We start from the raw sequence: 19,448 nt of genomic DNA, 5'->3' as shown, positions 1-19,448 counted from the left end.
TGCCCAAACTGCATGGAAAACTCACTATATGTGCTTCGAGATTGTCCAGAGACGCATCAACTTTGGTGCCGTCTGGCTTGACCTAGTCATCTAGCTATGTTCTTTGACTTAAATCTCTCTCAGTGGCTTAGATGGAACTTGAATGATGCAGGTAGCAAGATGCATTCGAATTGGTGTGTAATATGTTTTCTATGTGCTGCTGGCTCATTTGACAAAGAAGGAACATGCATGTTTTTGAGAATGAAACTAGAAGTAATGAGTCCCGATATGCCCAAGCACTTTTTGTCCTCTCTAGCATGATCAAACAGAAGAACTCCTTAGCCGGGGTAAATCTATCAGGCAACGTTATTGGGCCTAGGTTCGCTACTTGGAGTGCCCCCTTTGGGATGGATCAGCATTAGCGTCGACGACGCCTTCTTCCAAGTACTTTATATCTGGATTTATCCATGAAAAGATTGGATTTAATAGTCTAGAAACTGAACTTTGGGCGATATTAATAGGACTGGAGGAAACCTGGGACCTGGGATATAGAAAGGTTAATGTTGAAAGTGACTCTCTTGAAGCCATTCAACTTATTAGCAGAGAACCATGCTCATGCCATCAACTTAATCAGTTAGTCGACGAGATTTAAGACCTTCTTTAAAGAGTGTGTACTGTCAGTGTGACATATATATGTAGACGTGCCAAACGCTATTGCTGATAAGCTAGCTAAACGTGAGCTCAATAGCTGGCCAGGGTTTGGTATAATGCTTTTTCCCCTTTTATTAGCTGATTGTAATAATAACCCCTACCCTTAAGCAGGCTGCCTCCTTTTATCAAAAAAATAAAAGAACCTTTTGTTCTTGGCCAGGGCAAGAGCTTTTGTTCAAAAATCTTCTTCCATTGTTAGCCCTGTCGTTCCCCGTTAATAACGACGAGCAATCTCTAATCATTTGGAGATACAATTTTCAAATCTTTGGGGAAATATTTAGATACCAGGATTAATGTTAAAAAGAATAAAACTATTTTTTTGGAATGAAAAAACGCAAATTTTCAATCAATACAAATCTGAGTATTATCACAACAAGTAAGGGTGAAAATAAGTTAAGTTAAGCTAGACTTTGGTCAACTAGGCCTAAGCTTGTGTGATAAATTAAAAGCTTGAGTTTGGTTTAAAGCTTGTATAAAGTTTTTCTTATGACTCAGGCCTGAGCTTACTTAAAGCTTGACCTGACTTAAAAGTTTATTTAAAAGCTTGTTTAAAAGTAGACTTTTTAAATAAACTCGTATTCCAATTTTGAATGTCTCAAATATACCTTAGGGCTATTAGTACAAAATATATAACCTAATTTATCAATTATAATATATAATAATTAAAAGGATTTATCAATTACAATATAATACAATAACAAAATAATAACATTAAAATTAATATATAAGTCTAATTTGATTGAAAACATAATTAAAAATAAAAAAATAGATTGATTAAAAATCAAATTGTGAAAATGATGTGTGTGTAATATATTACATAGTGTTTGTGTATATAGATCGACCTATTGAACTCGTAAATTAAATTTTAAAAGAATAAGCTTAACCTATTTAATTGAATAAGCTTGAACTTTGTTCAACTATTAAAAAAGTCTCATAAGGGTTTGACTAGCTGATTGCATAGGTATGTTATGAGAAAATCTAGTTTGGAAGAACTTGTTTGAGTTTTGTTTTGTATGGCCCTATTTTTAATAAAAAAAAATTGAACTTAACTTAAATATATTTAATAATTAAATTAAGTTAGATTTGAAATAGGTGGGAATATAAGCCCTATTCTCACACTCAGCGACAAGCATGTCACTCTTTTCTTCTTGTCTTTACTTGTACCACACCTATATCAACATTAACCTTGTGAAATTTTTTTTCTTCTTTTTATCGTGAATATATTTGATGTTTTATTTTTCAAAAAAATGATATAAAATATTATAAATTATAAATTATAAACTTTGAAAACCCTCCATCTTCCTGTCGCCGACGTCCGGGTGTGGGCGCCGCGCGTTGATGCTGGTGGCTTCCATCCTTGGTTCTTCTCCTTCCGCCACCGGTGCGCGCTCGCGCAAGTTTCCATTTGCTGCTGCTGCTGCTGCTGCGGGTCGACCTGTGGGGGGTTAGAATCGGCGAACTCTTCTGTTCCCCTTCCTTTGTTCTGCCTCTCTGGCTGTAATGCTTCTTTCTCCTTTCCTTTGTTGCGTTGGTATATGTGTGTTCGAATTCTTCTTCTTCCTCCTTTCTCTGCTGTGATCAAGTATTGTGAAGTGGGTGGTTTAAATTTTGTTCTTCCCCTCTGTTTTAGTTACTGTGTGAGTGGGGCACAGAGGACGGAGTTTTAAGCAAGCTGAATTTGAAGTTTACCGAGCTCTTTTGATAGGTAATTTCACTTTAATGGTTTTGATTGTGGTAGAAGGTGGGCGATGCAATTTGGGTTCTGTTTTCTTTGAGCTTAAATTGAATTTGGGAAGCATGATAAATTTAGAAGGTAGCACTAGCAATGGAGTTCTAAAACACTTTTGTTTTCCCTCAAAAAACAAGGCTTCAGCAATGGCTATTTCTCCATTCGTTACTCTACAGATAATATGCAATTTTACTGTTTAAAAATACTGATTACTGAGAGTTCAAGAGCACTAACTTCCATATTGAACTCCAGAGCTCGACTGGGGAAAGGTCCTCCTCACAAGATGTCTAGAGTAGAGGAAGACGAAGACGCGGAGAAGCGTCATCAATTGAAGCTTGAAGAAGCCCTAGAAATCAAATCGCTCAGGCGTATAATCAGTGCTTACCTCAAGTACGATTCACTACATCCATTTGTCAGTAAAATTTTCTTGCAGGTTATTCATTGTTATTTTGTCAGGAAGATAACATTTCTACCGGTTTAATTAGCAATAATCTGGGTAATTTTGGGATGTCATTTAAGTTGAACTGATTTGTGCTAACAATGATTTCCTTAGTGACTAGGGTTAGGTTGGCAAGTGGCACTTTAGGGTCATCAGTACTTTGAAATGACTAGTGAGGCCTTTCTCATCGAATGAGAGTGGACTACGGTTGGTTTGACTCTAATGAAGTCTTCTGTGAATGATGATATTAGCATTGAATAGGAACTAGATATTATTTGATTTCTTCAATTTTGTAGAAGGTGAAGGAGGCCTGGAAATTGTACAAGTTTGAGATTGTTTTTGACTTTTTTTAGTACTTTAAACTAATATTTCTTGTTTTGCCACCAAGAGAAAAGATAAAATATAGTCTGAAAGATATACTTTTCTTGTTAAAAGTTGAAGCAATTTTTGACCTCTTAAGAGAGAAGCATGGAACTGATATGATGTTATAATACTAAGTAAAAGTAAGTTAAGGTTTAGTTAGTGTAATCAGGGGAGACTATAAAAGTCAGCTTCGTTGTTCTCTCTGGTTTTTCTGTCACCTTCTATCTCATTTTCTTCTTTGTTGCTGGTTTCTATTTCTTTCCCGTCGCTGGTTTATCCTTCTTCATCGCTGGACTGTTTTTTCCTTGGTGTTGGGTTCTGTTCATTTAGCCTATAGGACGCAAGGGTTGAGATGGATGATCAAGTTTTGTGTATTTTGGGACTTGGACTGGGTGCTTGTCTTACTTCAGATTTCTTCACAAGTTGGGATTTCCAATGGGCAAGGACTTATGGTCATGCGTTGCCAAGAAACAGAAGAAATAATGATTGTTGCACATGTGGGCATTTTGCCAGGGAGTGTGTTACAGTTTTTATGTTTATGTGTATGAAAAAGTCAAGGGCACAGATGTCTATCTTAAGGTGGGACCCTCAAGAATGGTACCGCCCACTTAAAGTAGGACAGAAGAAGAAAAACGACGAAATGTGGTAGCATGGGCTATGTACATTTTGCATTGAATGGTTCAAGTCAAAAGACTTGGACAGTAATCCTTTCACTGTTCAAGAGGTTTTTTCCAGACTTTAAAGCATAAGTTCTTCTGTCTGGTTTTCAAGTTTGTACCTTAGGATTTTTCTGTTCTTGACCTTTGAGGGCAAGGTTCTCTTGGGAGGGGGTATTGATATGATATTATAATAAATAAAAGTTAGTTACGGGTTAATTAGTGTAATTAGGAGAGACTATAAATAGATGGGTTAGGGACTAATTTCAATAGGCTTTGGTTAATGGAAATGTGATTCCCTATTTGTCTCTCATCCCTTTCTCTGTATCTTTCTGCTTCTCTTCTCTATATTTCTCTCTTTCCCTCTTTCTCTCTCCTATCAGAATTACAGAGATACATCAGGAACTTTATTTGTAAAGACATAAATATAGCCTCATTTGTATTATATTCCAATGATGTGTTTTCTTTCTTCTGAAATGAAGTGTGCTATTAAATATTAATTGACGTGACTTGCATTATATTTTGCTTCATTTTGCTGCAATACTGCCTTCTCTAGTATAATTTAGCATTGATCAATTTCAGAAAAAAAGATGAGATTCTTTTATCTGGCATTATTTTTGGTGGCAAGGACAAGATGTTCTTGATATAGAGAAGGGTTTCAATACTTGAGGAAATATTGGTGAAGTGCTAGTAGCTAGAAATTAATTAGGTGAGAGAGAATAAAAAGGAGTCCTGTTAGTTAAGAGTAACTAGCCTGTTTGAAATGCACTCATACTACTATTAACAGGGACCCATGTGCATGGTCTGGTTCTGTTGACTGTTGAATGATTTGAGTATGATACAGAAGCTTACCTTTTATTGATACAAGCTGACAGTCATATCAATTTTCTTTACGGAAGTGATTTTTTTCTTTTTTGTTTTTCCCTTTTCATTTTATGTACTTCATTGGAGTGACTCCCATATGTCATAAATTTACAAATAAATATACTTGTATAAAGCTGGCCGAATTGTACTTGCTTCTTAAGGCATGTCTGTCTTTTTTTTTTTTTTTAAATTATGATCTTTTATCTTAGGCATATTTTTTTCATGATGAAAATGCAAGCTAATATAACTTGAAATTTGGGTATTAATTTTTGTTTTTCACATCTATAAAATCTGATACTGCTCTTTATTTTTTATTATCTTTTGATGTCGCACTGCTTTAAACCTTGGAAGTTGCAATTGGATTACCATTCATTGACTTTGATGCAGCTATCCTGATGCTTCTGAAGAGGATGTCAGAAGATATGAAAGATCTTTCAGGAAACTTCCACCTGCACACAAGGTATTTCTTGTAGTACAATAGTAAGATTATAGCGAAAGAGGGTGAGTGTGAAGAAGAAAGACCGAAAGGGTGAGGTACAGAAGAACTAAAGTGGGAGAAGGAATTGTTGATAATCTGAAAACTTTATTATCAAATCAATCTGAGTTTACCCTGGTTGTCTAGTGCAACTAATGGCTTTACATTTGGTTGATCAGATAACTGGTAATATAAAATAAAAGATAATATCTACTCCTAATTCCTACAAAAGATAAGATAAGATGGGAATAATATTAAGCCTATAATATTTATCAATATTAATATAAATTATTATTTTCTAGTCCTTATCCTAATAAAATATTATTTTTATCCTTATCTTTAACCCAAGTTTACAAATACTATATCTTTCTTAGTCTTTTCCCATTCTCCATTATTCTTGCTTGGTTGTTGAAAACTTGACCTCAAGTTTTAAAGTGTGGAATCAATAAGAAGAAAATCCATCTTGGGGCATTAGCTAGGACCAATAACATTACTTTAAAATATGGTAACTAAAGTAGCTTTCGGGCACTCTTAAAGTCTACTCCCTCCGTTAAAAAATATAGGGCATTTTTTGAGGGGGTTGAATGTTAAAAAATATAAGGCATTTTTAGTGTTTCAAGGTATAATCATTTTGCTTTTTCCAAAAGTGCCCATGATAAATAAATTACTTTATATTTATTTTAAAGTGAGACACCTATTAAATGAGGGTAAATATGGAAAGATGATGTTAGTTTGACGATAAATAATTACTTTATTGCAGGCGAGATTCGGTTAAAAATGTGTTATATTTTTAAATAGAGGGAATATAAGTTTAGTTGGTTGAAATAATATGGTTGTGATAATCTGCATCATAAGTTATACCTTCTAATCATTGTCTCAAATAATTATGGGCTTGGCAGCCTAAATTACATCTAATTTCTCTTTGAAATCTACAATGTTGCTATCATCATGTTTGATGGGCAATTGAAGGGTTCCACGATGGTAACATCAGGTTCTTCAGAGATGGTTTCTTTTATTGCGGACATTTTTCTTCTGCCTTTGGCCCTTCCAAGTTTTTTTTTTTTTGGTGTGATTTGTATGCTTAATCAAGAGCACAACATACCCTTTCCAAAACAATGGTCAAGCTGGTCAAAGGAAATCTCTGTGCAATGCTTTGAGTGTAACTTTTATGAACCCCATGCACTAGTAGTTTCACTGCTGTATGATGGCACATGTGATGCGTGTGCTGCAGCTTTGGGGACAGGCTATATTTGGTGGTGTATCTGATCGTGTGGTAACATGCTGGTTGGAGGTGTGACATCCAAATTGACAATGATAATTATAAATGTCCAATGAGTTTTGCGGCAGAGGTGGCAAAGGGAGTGGTTGGAGTGTATTCTCACGCTGTTATTACTTGTTGTAGAACAGTAGCAAGATTATAGAGAGAAGGGGAAAAAGAAGGACGGAGTTACAGAAGAAATAAAGGGGAAGAAGAAAACTTGTAGCAAATCTAAAGGGTTATTATAAAGCCAAAGGCTAAATGAGCCGTAGTATGACAATATCCTTCTTATTCTCTTTCCATTCTCCATTAGTCTTCTCTTATGATGATGAGGCTGTTTTGCCATCAATTTTGGACGTCTTTTTTTTTTTTAAATAGAGAATGGCAGTGAGAGCCTGTAGAGGAGAAAAATAGCAATGTGGGCCAAACACAACTGAAGGTTTATCTATTCACAACTTGTGCTCAGCCTTCATAGCCATTCTCCCTTTTTTTTTTTTCAGTAACTTCTACCAGATTGTGCTCCCAATGCATCCCTATCAGATTTCTTTTTTGATTATTTTTGAATTGCCTTGTTTTTACGTAGTTGTGATTCAATTATGTGTTTTTTTGTTTATTCTAATGTTCCTCTTTGTACTTTACTTTCTTCTCTGTGTTTTTAGGCTTTATTATCTCATTATCCTCAGAAGATTCAAAGGTTGCGCCGGTAAAATTACTTTACCTTCTCTTTTCTTTTATCTTTTTAAATTTTGTCATATTATTTCTTTGAAAGAATTTTGGAGTTGTTTTAGAGTAGATGCCAACTGCCCTTGGGTCCAATGACACTTTTTCCATCACAGCGACAAAGAGAAAATAAGGAGGTTCTAAACTTGTTGCTGAAGATGGAATTTCTGATAAGTTGAATAGCCTTGAATGAAGATTGTCTTGTGTATAGTTAATATGATGAGGATACAGAATTAATGATTACCTTTCAATTTGGGCATGGTTTTGTTTTATCTGCCATATTTGGACTAGGAAAGGGTCAATGTCATTGTTGATTATTAAATGGGATGACTCTGTCTGTGTATGATGCTGTTTAGTTATGGAAACAATTTTTTCGAAAGAATAAAATCATATTGAATAAAAAAATCCCTTTAATGGTATGTTTTGTTCAATCATAGAACACAGCATTTCCAAAGCAATATTTTCAAAGGCTTAATTGCTGATAGAGCACAATAGTATCATGCAATTTATGTCACCAATTCCAGCTAGTGGGATAAGGCTTTGTTGTTGTAATGATATGCTTGGTTCAATGGAGGGGAGGGATTTAATATTATCTTGTTTGATTTGATTGGAGGGGAGAGGAAGGAAGGGATTTTAATGTTTCCTTGTGTGTTTTAAAAGGGGAGGGAAGGGAAAATAATAATAGGTGGACAGATATACATCATCATATTTAAATTGTCCCCCCTCTTTTATGTTGATATTAATGTTTAATATCATGGGATGATGAATACTTGATGTGTGTGGGTGTTTGTGTGTTTATATTTATAAATATATGAATAAAGTACTATCATTCTTCAAATAGCACCTAGGCGATAAAAGAGATGCCTTTTCCTAAGCTGAAAAGGGTGAATGAGACATGTCATGCTAACAGATGAAGCAGAGCAAAGCTTGGGGATTTTTTTGATTATATGTGGGTGGGCATTTATGGAATATCACAATAATGAAGGGGGTATTTCAGTTACACTACAACAAAATTATGTCCCTCCCCTCCAAATCCTCCCAGTTGGAGGGGAGGGGAACTCCTCTAAATTTTTATTACTCCTCCACCGCCAAAACTTGTTGCTTCCAAATCAAGTAATTTGTTTTGTCAAGTTTAATGAGAACAAGATTCAAAAAGCACTATGCTTTAAACTTGTTATGGTTAGAGGTCATCTTTCAGATGACTTGCTTGTTGTTCTGCAAGAATTTTCCGTGGATCAGAATTATTCAGAAATGCTTTGATACCATGAAAGAATTCTACCCAATCTGCAATTCATTCATTTACTTGATCATATATTTGTACTCTATATCATAAACCATGACAGCCAAACTATATATAACTAACCTAACAACAATAATAGCAAGTCTTATCTCACTAAGTGGGGTCGGTTACATGGATTACACAATGCATTGTACTTTATCATCGACCTAAAAAGTCTCATTTAACAACTAGAGTTAAAATCTAACTGGCTGAAAATCTCTATGCTAGCCTCCTAACAATCCTTACGAACCACCTTGGAATTTAAGTTAAAATTTTATCAAGTGCTGGAATCAATTGTTCTTACCTTTAAATAGAACTGAAATTGGATTGGAGCAATATAAGTACATTTCTAGAGGATAAATATAAATTGAGACATTGAACAAACATAATCTAGTTATAACATGATTACAGTGTTTTTTTTTTTTTTCCTTTTTGTAATGGTTGAAGATCATCCTATATGCACATGGATTTCAAGGTTTGCTTGGAAAATTTGTTCAAATATTATTTCATTTAATAATGGCAGAACTGGTTTTGGATGAAAGTTTAACTTAAGCATGGAATCTCATCATGTTTTTGGTTTTTTTGGCCATGTAATGCTGCAGGTGTATCTCCATAAATTCTTATTTCATATTCAACATGCTTCAGGTTAGAGCCAACTTCTTGTTGTGGTGAATTCTTGTATCATCTTTCAATGCTATTTATTTATTTATTTATTTTTTGTGGAGAAGGCAATATTCTATCAATAAAAAACTGTACAAAGGCTATCACACCACATCTTTCAATGTTATTTTATATATATAATGGATTTTTGTAGGCATTTGAACCTCCGCTTGATATGAGCCAGGACATAGATATGGATGAGAACCTGCACACTGCAGTTGCCCAAGAAGAAGATCATGCCATTAAAGAAAACAATGCTTGCTTGCATGAGTCAGCCTCAAAAGCAGAAACATGTTCTTCAGCAAAAAATCAACAAGATTGTGGGGAATGTTGCATTGATACATGTAGATCATCAGTACTGGTCTGTATTAGTGAGGTTTCTTGAACATTTATCACCTATTCTTGATTCAATTAATAAGAATTGTGATGTTTGGTGCGTTCTATCGTTGTTTTTTTTTCCCATTTAGAAATATGACCCTGTAGATGACAACAGGAGGTGGATGTTGAGGGTCACCATCAGTTAAATACTGGCAGCCAGTCTCCATGTTCAATAGATACCAAAGAGACAGACAAATGTGATGGAAATTTTATGCTTGATCCCAATAGAAATGTAATTACTATATTGTTTTAATATCTCTAAATGTAATTACTATTTTGTTTTAATATCTCTAAACTAGAGTTGCCATTTCAATTTTCTGAAGTTCAGTTGGTCTTATATTATCCAGGTTCCATAATGGTAAATTGATGTCGATGGTATTATGATTCTTCGAACAACTATAAGTGATTGTATATGTTCAATTAATTAGATAAAGACAAAACTTCAATTATTGTTGGTGATGTCGCTTTATCTGACACATTGAAAGTGATAGATGAGACATTTTGTGATCAGAGTTAGTTTGAAATGGCTAGATGAACAAATTTTGCTACCTTCTATAACTCTGGAATACATTGCAATAGAAGATGTGAACGAAATATGATAATTGCTCTTATTCTAGTTGCATGGGTATTTGATATCAAAAGTCAAATATATTCTAGAGATATTGCCATTCATTTGCTGAAAAAAGAGAAGAAAAAACCCTCTATTTGTTCTGAGTGTTTATAACTATTAGGAACCTAAGGTTGAAAGACGGCATATCTGATGCTAGTTCCTTGTATTTTATTGTTTTAAAATGAGAGTATAATGAAACTAACTGTTGGACTATCTAAAGTGTTGTGTGTGTGTTTCCCCCTCGCTTTCCTTTATGGGTGAGTCCAATGCACACCATTCTGGAATCCATCACTTGCAGACTGTTCTGTAATAAGCTAGTGATTCTTCTTATATGCTTTCTAGAGGATGTGGAGTTACTTTTATTTGTCATTGTGTCTTTTTTTTGTTACTGTTACTCCCTCATTGGGTTTGGGCTGTTTGGGGCAAAACATGATTCTATAATGTGTTTTTACGAAATGGCTGCTTGACATTTCTCTTTCAAGTACAAAGTTCACTGCATGTTAGATTTCTGAATGCTGTCTATTTCAATTGTAGAAAAATCATTTGGATGTATGATGAATCTAGATGTTTTTTCTTGTTTCAGGCATCCTCATTGCGACAAGAATGGTTGGATCCATCTTTTCAATTGAATGTTCCTTTAGTTGATGTAGATAAGGTATATCCTTGTTACTCCTTTCCATTCTCTTTTTAACCTAGACAGTTGTTCACATGTCACTTAGCAGTTAGCACTGATTCTATGATTCTCTGAGCTTTATTGCTTAAAATGTTTCTGTGTTTATTTTCATGGTTGGTGTGAAGAGGACACTGGGTCACATGATTGTGATGCAATCCTGCTGCTCAACAAGTAAAAAATTCAGAAATATAACAGTAAGACAACTAACAGATCAAGGGAAATGATGAGGTTTGATATTAATAACTCCAAAAGGCTAAATCAGTGTTGCAAGAGCACCTTACTGATTCAGAACAAACCCTTTTCCCTATTACAACCAAAGTACTCAAACAGCAACTAACAATCAAGAACAACAAGAACACTGCAATGCTCACTAAGATGCCCTTTGGCTTGTGAGGGCCAGTCTCTCTTCTCACCAAAATACAAAATATGACTTGTCCACACCCCCCACCAAAAAAAAGGACAATAGGGACTACTATAACCCAAAAGCACTTTGCACAGTCTCCAACATCATTTTCTGCTAAAACAGACCTGAAACCACCCTGAGTCAACACCAAGTCTGTATAGCTTTCCCCTTAAGAGTAAGAATAGCAAAGTCAACATTCAGCCCCTCCAAAAGGTGCTTTTCCTTTTTCTCGTATCTTCCTATGTCTCCTCTTATAGGTTTGTGCAGCAAAAGAGATTCCATAAGATTGTCATTCTATGTTTCATATAAAAATTGCAATTTGAGGCGCTTTGGACAGGATAGTTGGGATTTTAATTCCATTTTCTTTTCAAATTGTGTTGTAATGGTTGGAATCTTTAATAATTAATTTGGAACGTCTGGATCTGGAGAATCTCTATATCTGGTATGATCCTCACAAATTATTTGATCTGACCAATTCTCCCCCCTTATTCCTTTTAACAGTCTTATTCTTGTTTATTTTGTTTCATCATTTATTTGTTTCCTTTTATGTCTAGCTGTTGGACACTTATTGCACGTGATTATTTATTTTCTGTTCTTTTTGTGAACTGTTGACCTGCATGTCTTTCTTTCTTGGGTCGTCTATTTTCTTTTTATTTCTCTCATTCCTCTCCCTGCAACGCATGCTCTTATGCTATGATTTGATGAAAATATATCCATGATTATTCATTGTCTATCGTTAAATGACTAGACAAAATTTATAAGCAATGAGGGAGTAAGAAATATACATCTTAGCCTACTATTTACGCTTAAGTCCTAATCCTACAAAATATTGATGATCTTCTATATTTTTAGCTTCAGTTTCTACAAGATCTTGTTGTCAATAGGCTCTACATTATGCAGTAAGGAATCATTTTCATGCTGACCAACATTTTCCAATTGTTTTCATTTAACTCACGTTTTTAATTGTAGGATGTATGACCCAACTTGAGCCAACAAATGCACTTCGTTTCTCCATGGTCTATGAAAACTGATAGATAAATTTCTCCCAAGATATATCGAAATTAATAGATACATATGCAGTTGAAAGATTATATTTAAAGCTACATAGTTTAGGTTTGAAAAGTGCATTTCAAAGAGAAGACCTGCCACAGAAATGATCCTTAAAGTTACTAGACTTCCTCTATGCTATTGTAAGTGTCATCTGGTGGTCAGGATAATCACTTAATGGAATTATGATGTTGACTATTAAGGAAAATGCATTTTAACTGTTTTTTCTTTTAAATAGTTGCTGTATTTCTTGTTTACAAAAATAAAGGGGATATTAAGAATTGTGCAAACTACAAAGAAATTGAACTTATGAGTCATACAATGAAATTGTGGGAGAGAGTGATTAAGCATAGGTTGGGATTGGAAAATGATATTTTTTTATAATCAATTTGGCCTCATGCTTGGTAGGGCAACTACAGAAGTGATTTATCTAGTTAAAGGATTGATGAAAAGGTTTCAAAGCAAAGGTAAAGATCTACACAGCTTTTATTGATTTGAAAAAAGCTTGTGACTATGTACTGAGATTTGTACTTTGGAAAGCTTTGGAAAATAAAGGAGTTCGCATTGTTTATGTTAGAGCTATGCAAGATATGTATGAGTTGATAACAACCAGTATAATAATGTCAGGCAGTGAAGTAAATGACTTTTCTATAAGAATTGGACTATAATCAAGGACCATGTTTGAGTCCTTATTTGTTTGATTTGGCTCTAGATATTTTGACTGAGCATGTTCAAGAGGAAATTCCTAGATGCATCCTTTTTGTGATGATATAGTTCTTAGTGCGTAGACAAGAGAAGAGATCAACTATAAACTTGAGTTATAGAGGAAGACTTTGGAGTTAAAGGATTTTCGCCTTAAGTAGGAGTAAGACGGAATATTTGCATTATGATTTTGATAAAAGGTTAGTCAGTAGTAATTTGAAAGTGAGATTGAGAAATTAGATTATAACTCAAGTGGAGTAGATATTTGAGAGCTATTATTTAATGTAATGGGGAAATTGATGGGGATGTTCCACATAGGATACGAGTTGAGTGGTTTAATTGGAAAAAGGCTAAAGGAGCTATTTGTGATCAAAAGGTACCTAATAAACTTAAAGGAAAGTTTTACTAAACTGTTATAAGACTAGCTATGTTGTATGTAGTGAATGTTGGGTTTTAAAGGAATAGTAGGATCATAAAATTGGAATAGTAGAGATGATAATGTTGAGAGAGATGTGGCATATACATGTAAATATAAAATTCGAAATGTGTATGTACGAGAAAAAGTGAGCTTGGCATCCATTGAAGGGAAAATGTTAGAAAATCATTTGAGAGGGTTGGACATGTGCAAAGAAGGTTAGGGTAGGCACCAGTGAGGAGAGTAGATTGGATACTCTTGAGCCTTGTAAAGAGGGATAGAGGAAGACTAAAAACAACACTTATGGAGGTTGTTGAACGAGACTTCTTAGAAAACAATTTCTGAAAGCTTGATTAATGATAGAGTACAATGGCATTGAGCAATCCATACAGCTAACCCCATTAATGGAATAAGGCTTCTTCTTGTTGAAATCATGCACTTCATTATTAATTTTGCCCCTCCTCTAGAAAAATGGATTTCATCACTGCATCTGATAAATTTCTGAATGATTTGCAACTTGAATATTTAGAGTAACTTTTTTTTTTTTTTTAAAACCATGCTATATGTTAACTAGCATTTCTTAATACTTCTCTGTTGCTTGTCTAATATATTATGATTATTGCCATATCAAGTCCTTCTATTTGCATATTTCTGAATAGAAGGATTCTAGTGCATTGGTAAACTTTGAAGATAAAATTCTCATCTTGTTTTCCGCTTTTATCTACTTTAATACTGCCTTGGTCTCAGGTCCGTTGTATAATAAGGAATATAGTTAGAGACTGGGCAGCAGAGGTACTACTTATTTGTATATTGAATTTGAATTGTAATTATTGAATGCGAAGCTTAATCTAGAGTTCCAATTTATCTTGTGCATTTGGTATTATGTCAGGGTCAAAAGGAACGTGACCAGTGCTACAAGCCTATACTTGAAGAACTCAATGCCTTGTTTCCTAATCGCAGTAAAGAGAGGTACACCAATAATATCTCTATGTAATGTTCTTATTTATCTACAGAAAGGTCTTATCCAATTTATAGTTTGTTTGAGCAATTTGTAGTTCACTAAAATCATAAAAGTTTTCAAACAGCCCACCTGCTTGTTTAGTGCCTGGTGTTGGACTTGGTCGGCTGGCCTTGGAGATTTCATGTTTAGGTGTGTGCAAATCACTAGGACCTTATAGGATTTCTGTTGCTACATGTTTTTACTATGTCTATTATTTCATCGCATGATGCAGGATTTATCTGCCAGGGAAATGAATTTTCATACTACATGATGATATGCTCAAGTTTTATTCTTAACCAGTAAGGATATTGGACTATATTTATTTTTGTTAATCTCTTTGTATTATAAATATTTATTTGTTGTTAATTTAGCGAATAAAGATTTATGTTCTGATGCCATGTTTTCTGTCTCTGATTTATCTCTAATTAATAAATTGGCATGATGGATCATGTAAGCACCCAAACTGCTGGTGAATGGACGATATATCCTTGGATACACAGTAATTGTAATTCTTTGTCAGATAGTGATCAACTTCGTCCTGTTTCGATTCCTGATATTCATCCTGCCAGGTATTTATATTGACGTGTAATGTGGACTCTCCTATTTTCTCCAACTTTAAAAGCTATATAAGTTCAATATTGCTTTATCCTCATGCCTATAAAGATTCTCATCATATGAGGTTTTCAGTTTATATGTTTAAGTTAGCATTGTTAAAGGAAAAGTAAACTGCTGGGCATATTTTTTTGGAAAGTGAAAGTTGAGATGTTTTGAAAATCCAGGTATTATATGCAAATAACTTGAAGTTTAATGTTGAAAATGACTATTATAGTTTTATTATCATATATATTTATAGTCAACAGCATGAGCTAATACTAGCTTTGATTATATCATGGATATGCCTTTCAAGAAGACTGAAATAATTTATTACTTGCATTCCTTAGGGGGGCTGTATTGCAGACCACTTAAATAGGTTCTGTTTGTCACTATAATTGTTTGCTTTCTCTTCATGTTGCTTATTTATTAAATTTATTTGTTGTGTGACATCACACACCAGAAAAATGCCCTAACTAATAATAATGCTAAAAGGTACTATTCCTTGCAGTGTTTAGTTACCTATCACCTGTTTTCAAATTTGAAAAGAAAAATCTGTTCCAAATTCTTCATTCCTATAGTCACATGATGAAAATGAAGACATGGGTTCCTTGTATAGGTACCAAAATATCAGTACATTTGCTGGTTTATTTTTTAATTATAACCTTGTTGGTTGAATTTTTCTTCCACATCAACGGGGAGCAGTGCAGGTATCACTGAAGGCTTTTCCATATGTGGTGGTGACTTTGTTGAAGTCTACAGTGATCCAAGCCAAATAGGTAAGATAAATAGCATTCCTCTAAGAGTGTGACTGCATTTGAATAGACAGAACCTTGAGATTTTGGTATCCTCCACAATGCAGGAATCATGATCTCCGTATTAATGCTAAAGTTAGAATTGTTAGTTTATCTTCTTTTTTAAATAGGAAAACTGTCGGTCCCACATTGATTGTATTGCAAGCTTAAATATCTTAACTTTGTTACAAATAGATAGAACGCTTGTATTAGGGCTGCCCAAAGTATTCTCTTTTTTGTTTCTATCGTGAACTTCATTTCAGAGGAAATGAAACACAGACTCAACGACGTTTCTTATATGATCTTCCCTGAACTTGTAGTCTTCAGTAGTAGTAACTAATGTGCTGGCTGCCATTCTGTGGTGAATGTCGCATGAGACAAGTTTGTGAATCTTCACTGTTGGATTTATAAATCTCTGTCGATGCTTATTTATTATGCTTCAGCTAGTGCTAAAGAACTGAGACAAAACTTCTAATGCATTTGTCCTTGGAAAAGAAATGAAGTCAAACAATTATGCCATTCAAATTTATGGAGAACTCAATTGATTTTGCTTTGATATATATTTTTTTTAAACCCTGTATACAATACTTTGGCTAAATTATACAAACCCCTACCGCTGTCCTTGCCACCTCCCCCCAAAGGGTCAGGGTTGCGTCCAGACAATATCATATTATGCTCCATTAGTGAAATAACGGTATAATTGATGGCAAGGGGCCATCTGTACAAACTTGAAAGGGAGATTCTGTCAAATTCAACGAGTTTATTTGCACATGGGTTTCAGGTAAGTTTTGTATAAGTTAGCTTTAATATTTTAAAACAAGTGTTCTTATCATTTGTCAGGTTGAGATCTTAAATACAAGAAAAGAGAGGTTTGTTGTTTGGAGACAAATCCAATTTCTGTAGATATTTTGTATTAATTGAATTTAAGATCATAGTTCTAATTCATATATCCATATCAATATACAACAACAACAAGCCTTTATCCCACTAGGTGGGGTTATGTCCATATCAATATAAAAATAGAAAAACATTACGATGCAATTTTTTAATGGGGGAATTGCTCTAAGGTCTTACTTAACATGGTTAATTACTCCTAGATCCTTTGACCACTAAGCTTAGGAGTTGTGTTGTCATTCTCTTAAGCTCAGCTGTCAATGGACTTGGGAGTAATTAACTGTGTTGAGTGGGACTTAGAGCAATTTTTTTAAGCTCGGTTGTCAATGGACTTGGGAGTAATTAATTGTGTTGAGTGAGACTTGTATGTAATTCTCCCTTTTTTAATCCATTGTGATGCTTACATTTACTGTACAGGTGCTTGGGATGCAGTTGTGACCTGTTTCTTTATTGATACTGCGCATAATATAGTTGAATATATTGAAATAATATCACAAATTTTAAAAAACGGGGGAGTAAGTTCCTACCTTCTGTTAAGATATATTTTGTCTTCTTTTTGGTATCCCATTTGTTCTCGTTTGATGTCATGATCGTATAATTGGTTTTGCTTCATTCTTGGGTAAATCGTGACAGGTTTGGATTAATTTGGGTCCTCTACTTTATCACTTTGCAGACATGTATGGACAAGAAGATGTAAGCTTTTACTTTTATCATTCTCTTGATTTCCATTTATTTATCTTTTTGGGGGCAATTTTTGACTTGCCTTTGTTATCACATACGCTGATGAATTTCCATTCTGATTTTTCTCTTGTCTGTAGGACATGTCCATTGAATTGAGTTTGGAAGATGTTAAAAGGGTTGCTTTGCATTATGGATTTGAATTTGAGGTATGCTCAACCAACTTGGTTTTAGCTGCTTTTATTTTCACAAATGAATAATCATGCTTCTGTTGTCTTACTGTGAACTGCAGAAAGAAAATACCATTGAGACAACCTACACTACAAATCCTAGATCAATGATGCAAGTAAGCTTCTAACTACTTTCTCCATCCCTCACTCCGGTGGTTCTTTCTTATACTGTTAGGCCATGTTTGGTTGGGAGTAATGGATCAAATGGAATGGGAACGGGTGAGGGAATGCCCACTTTAGCTTGTTTGGTGCTGGGCGATTTTCATTGTTGGGAATGGAGCATTCCCTTGTTCATGGGAGTGAGCATTGATATCAAGTCTCATGGACCTTGGGAGTGGCTGATCATTCCTGGGAATGAAATTTTTTAGACCACAATGCCCCTTGTAAAGTTCTTTATTTCCAGCATTATCCTCCTTTTCCACCAACCTCCTCCATCGCCACTGCTCCTTTTCTGTCACTGACCTGCATTGTCAGCCTACCTTCTCCATCAAACCTGGCCGTTCAACTCCTCATCTTTAAACTCTCGCCTCCCAATTGACGCTGCTGATTTCTTTTATCATTAGCATCTCTTTTGTCGTCAGTAAAGCAACCTATACCCTCCCTTGATCTTGCTACGGTGATGGATGGTGACACTCTCCCTTCACGATCATGGATCTATCCTTGGCTCCTAATACGATCTTGCTACAGTGAATGGCGACATGAGTAGATAAGTAAATAATGGTTCAAGATGGTGAGGTTTTGGTTTGTGGTGAGTTCAAGTCCGAAAAGGTTCTCAGTTGTTCGGTTTAGATTTGCTTCACTGGTGCCTTCTTCGTCCTGGTTTCCTTGGCAACTCCGGAGGATTTTTTTCCCCATGAGCAGAGAAAGGGCATTATAGTACTTTGCTATAGTAATTATAAATATACAACAAAAATTATATCTAATTCCATTGCAATACCAAACATTTTTTAAAACCCATTCCCACTACAATTCTTATTCCATCAAAAATCATTCTATCATATCAAATGGCCTTAATCTCAATGATGCTTGCATCTTTGTTCAACTACTTTATTGACACTTAGAGATATTTTTTATTTGAATTGTCCTGCTGCATCTATTAAAAACTTTGGTTTGATGATCTATACAGAATCGTTACTTCGCTGCTTTTTGGGTTATGAGGAAAAAATCTCCTGCACCTCAGCAAGTGACCTGATAATAGCAGGCTCAACTTTTGGAACACAAGCTTAGTCCCCTTCCCTGGTCTGGCTTTCTTCTATTTGCTGGGGTGGGGATATTTGTGTGCATTTATGGAGTCACGGTAATCTTTCATGCCATGATGAATTTTGATGTATTTGGTTCGAAGATTCGGAATCCACAAGTTTCTGTATCAATTGAACGTGTGCGCGCATGTTGGAGCTTTTATCCAATAAATTGATTGATGAATATGCATTTTTTAACATAGTAGATGAGGAGATGAGTGTGCTTGTTGAAGATTTCCGTCATTTGCTGGGGGCTTGCAGGATTTTATGTCATGTTATTGATGAATGTGCCACTGCACGACGCTCCTCATCTCGCAGCGTAGCCGTAGCATTGAAATCCCCACACAACTATGCCGTGGGTTCATACGAACTACAAACCTTCATATTTATCCTGGGTCGATAGGGTCGTCGTCCCCGCTCATGATGTCACTTCCTTACTAGCTACAGCTCCCTCTGTTTCGGTCTTTGGGCCTCTAACCTGAGTCTTTATTTTGGGCGTGGTAAAGTTTAGGTGAGCTGGGTTGAGAGCTTATTAGGGAATGTTTCCAGGTTCAATGACCATTTAAATAAGTACTTACAAATTTCTTACTAACCGAGTTTTCATATCAACAGTGAGATTTGATCTCATGATTTTATTGAGTTATGAATCAAATTTTTATCTA

The 19,448-nt window shown here is 34.9% G+C and overlaps 1 protein-coding gene across 7 annotated transcripts; it reads left to right on the top strand.

Annotated features, from left to right (window-relative positions):
* The first annotated feature begins 1,976 nt into the window (after positions 1–1,976).
* Positions 1,977–19,448, top strand: LOC129307214 (uncharacterized). Of its 7 annotated transcripts, none has more exons than XR_008592321.1 (21): positions 1,985–2,187; positions 2,321–2,395; positions 2,672–2,809; positions 5,129–5,201; positions 7,134–7,177; positions 9,076–9,118; positions 9,288–9,509; positions 9,627–9,743; positions 10,705–10,776; positions 14,109–14,153; positions 14,251–14,330; positions 14,447–14,511; positions 14,594–14,660; positions 14,817–14,930; positions 15,658–15,731; positions 17,058–17,155; positions 17,274–17,333; positions 17,459–17,527; positions 17,611–17,664; positions 18,675–18,845; positions 19,048–19,448. XR_008592321.1 is itself a non-coding variant. In XM_054948104.1 (20 exons), the coding sequence occupies exons 3-20, from the start codon at positions 2,703–2,705 to the stop codon at positions 18,738–18,740; spliced, it is 1,470 nt and encodes a 489-aa protein (XP_054804079.1). In that variant the 5' UTR covers positions 1,977–2,134; positions 2,321–2,395; positions 2,672–2,702; the 3' UTR covers positions 18,741–18,972. The 7 variants fall into 7 exon arrangements, 5 of the variants coding, with proteins under 5 accessions (XP_054804079.1, XP_054804078.1, XP_054804081.1 ...); XR_008592320.1 differs by having other exon boundaries at positions 18,993–19,448; XM_054948104.1 differs by lacking the exon at positions 19,048–19,448 and having other exon boundaries at positions 1,977–2,134; positions 18,675–18,972.

The sequence above is a fragment of the Prosopis cineraria genome, unplaced genomic scaffold, assembly GCF_029017545.1.
Source record: "Prosopis cineraria cultivar Desert tree isolate PC_DT_omini unplaced genomic scaffold, ASM2901754v1 PC3, whole genome shotgun sequence".
Lineage (NCBI taxonomy): Eukaryota > Viridiplantae > Streptophyta > Magnoliopsida > Fabales > Fabaceae > Prosopis > Prosopis cineraria.
This window is presented reverse-complemented; position numbering and strand designations above follow the sequence as displayed.

Bases quoted from the DNA above. Each gene is read 5' to 3' on its own strand.
- LOC129307214 (XM_054948104.1), top strand. From the start codon at position 2,703: ATGTCTAGAGTAGAGGAAGACGAAGACGCGGAGAAGCGTCATCAATTG. The intron at 7,178-9,075 runs GTAAAATTACTT...GTAATGCTGCAG, and splicing joins AAGATTCAAAGGTTGCGCCG to GTGTATCTCCATAAATTCTT. The intron at 10,777-14,108 runs GTATATCCTTGT...CCTTGGTCTCAG, and splicing joins CTTTAGTTGATGTAGATAAG to GTCCGTTGTATAATAAGGAA.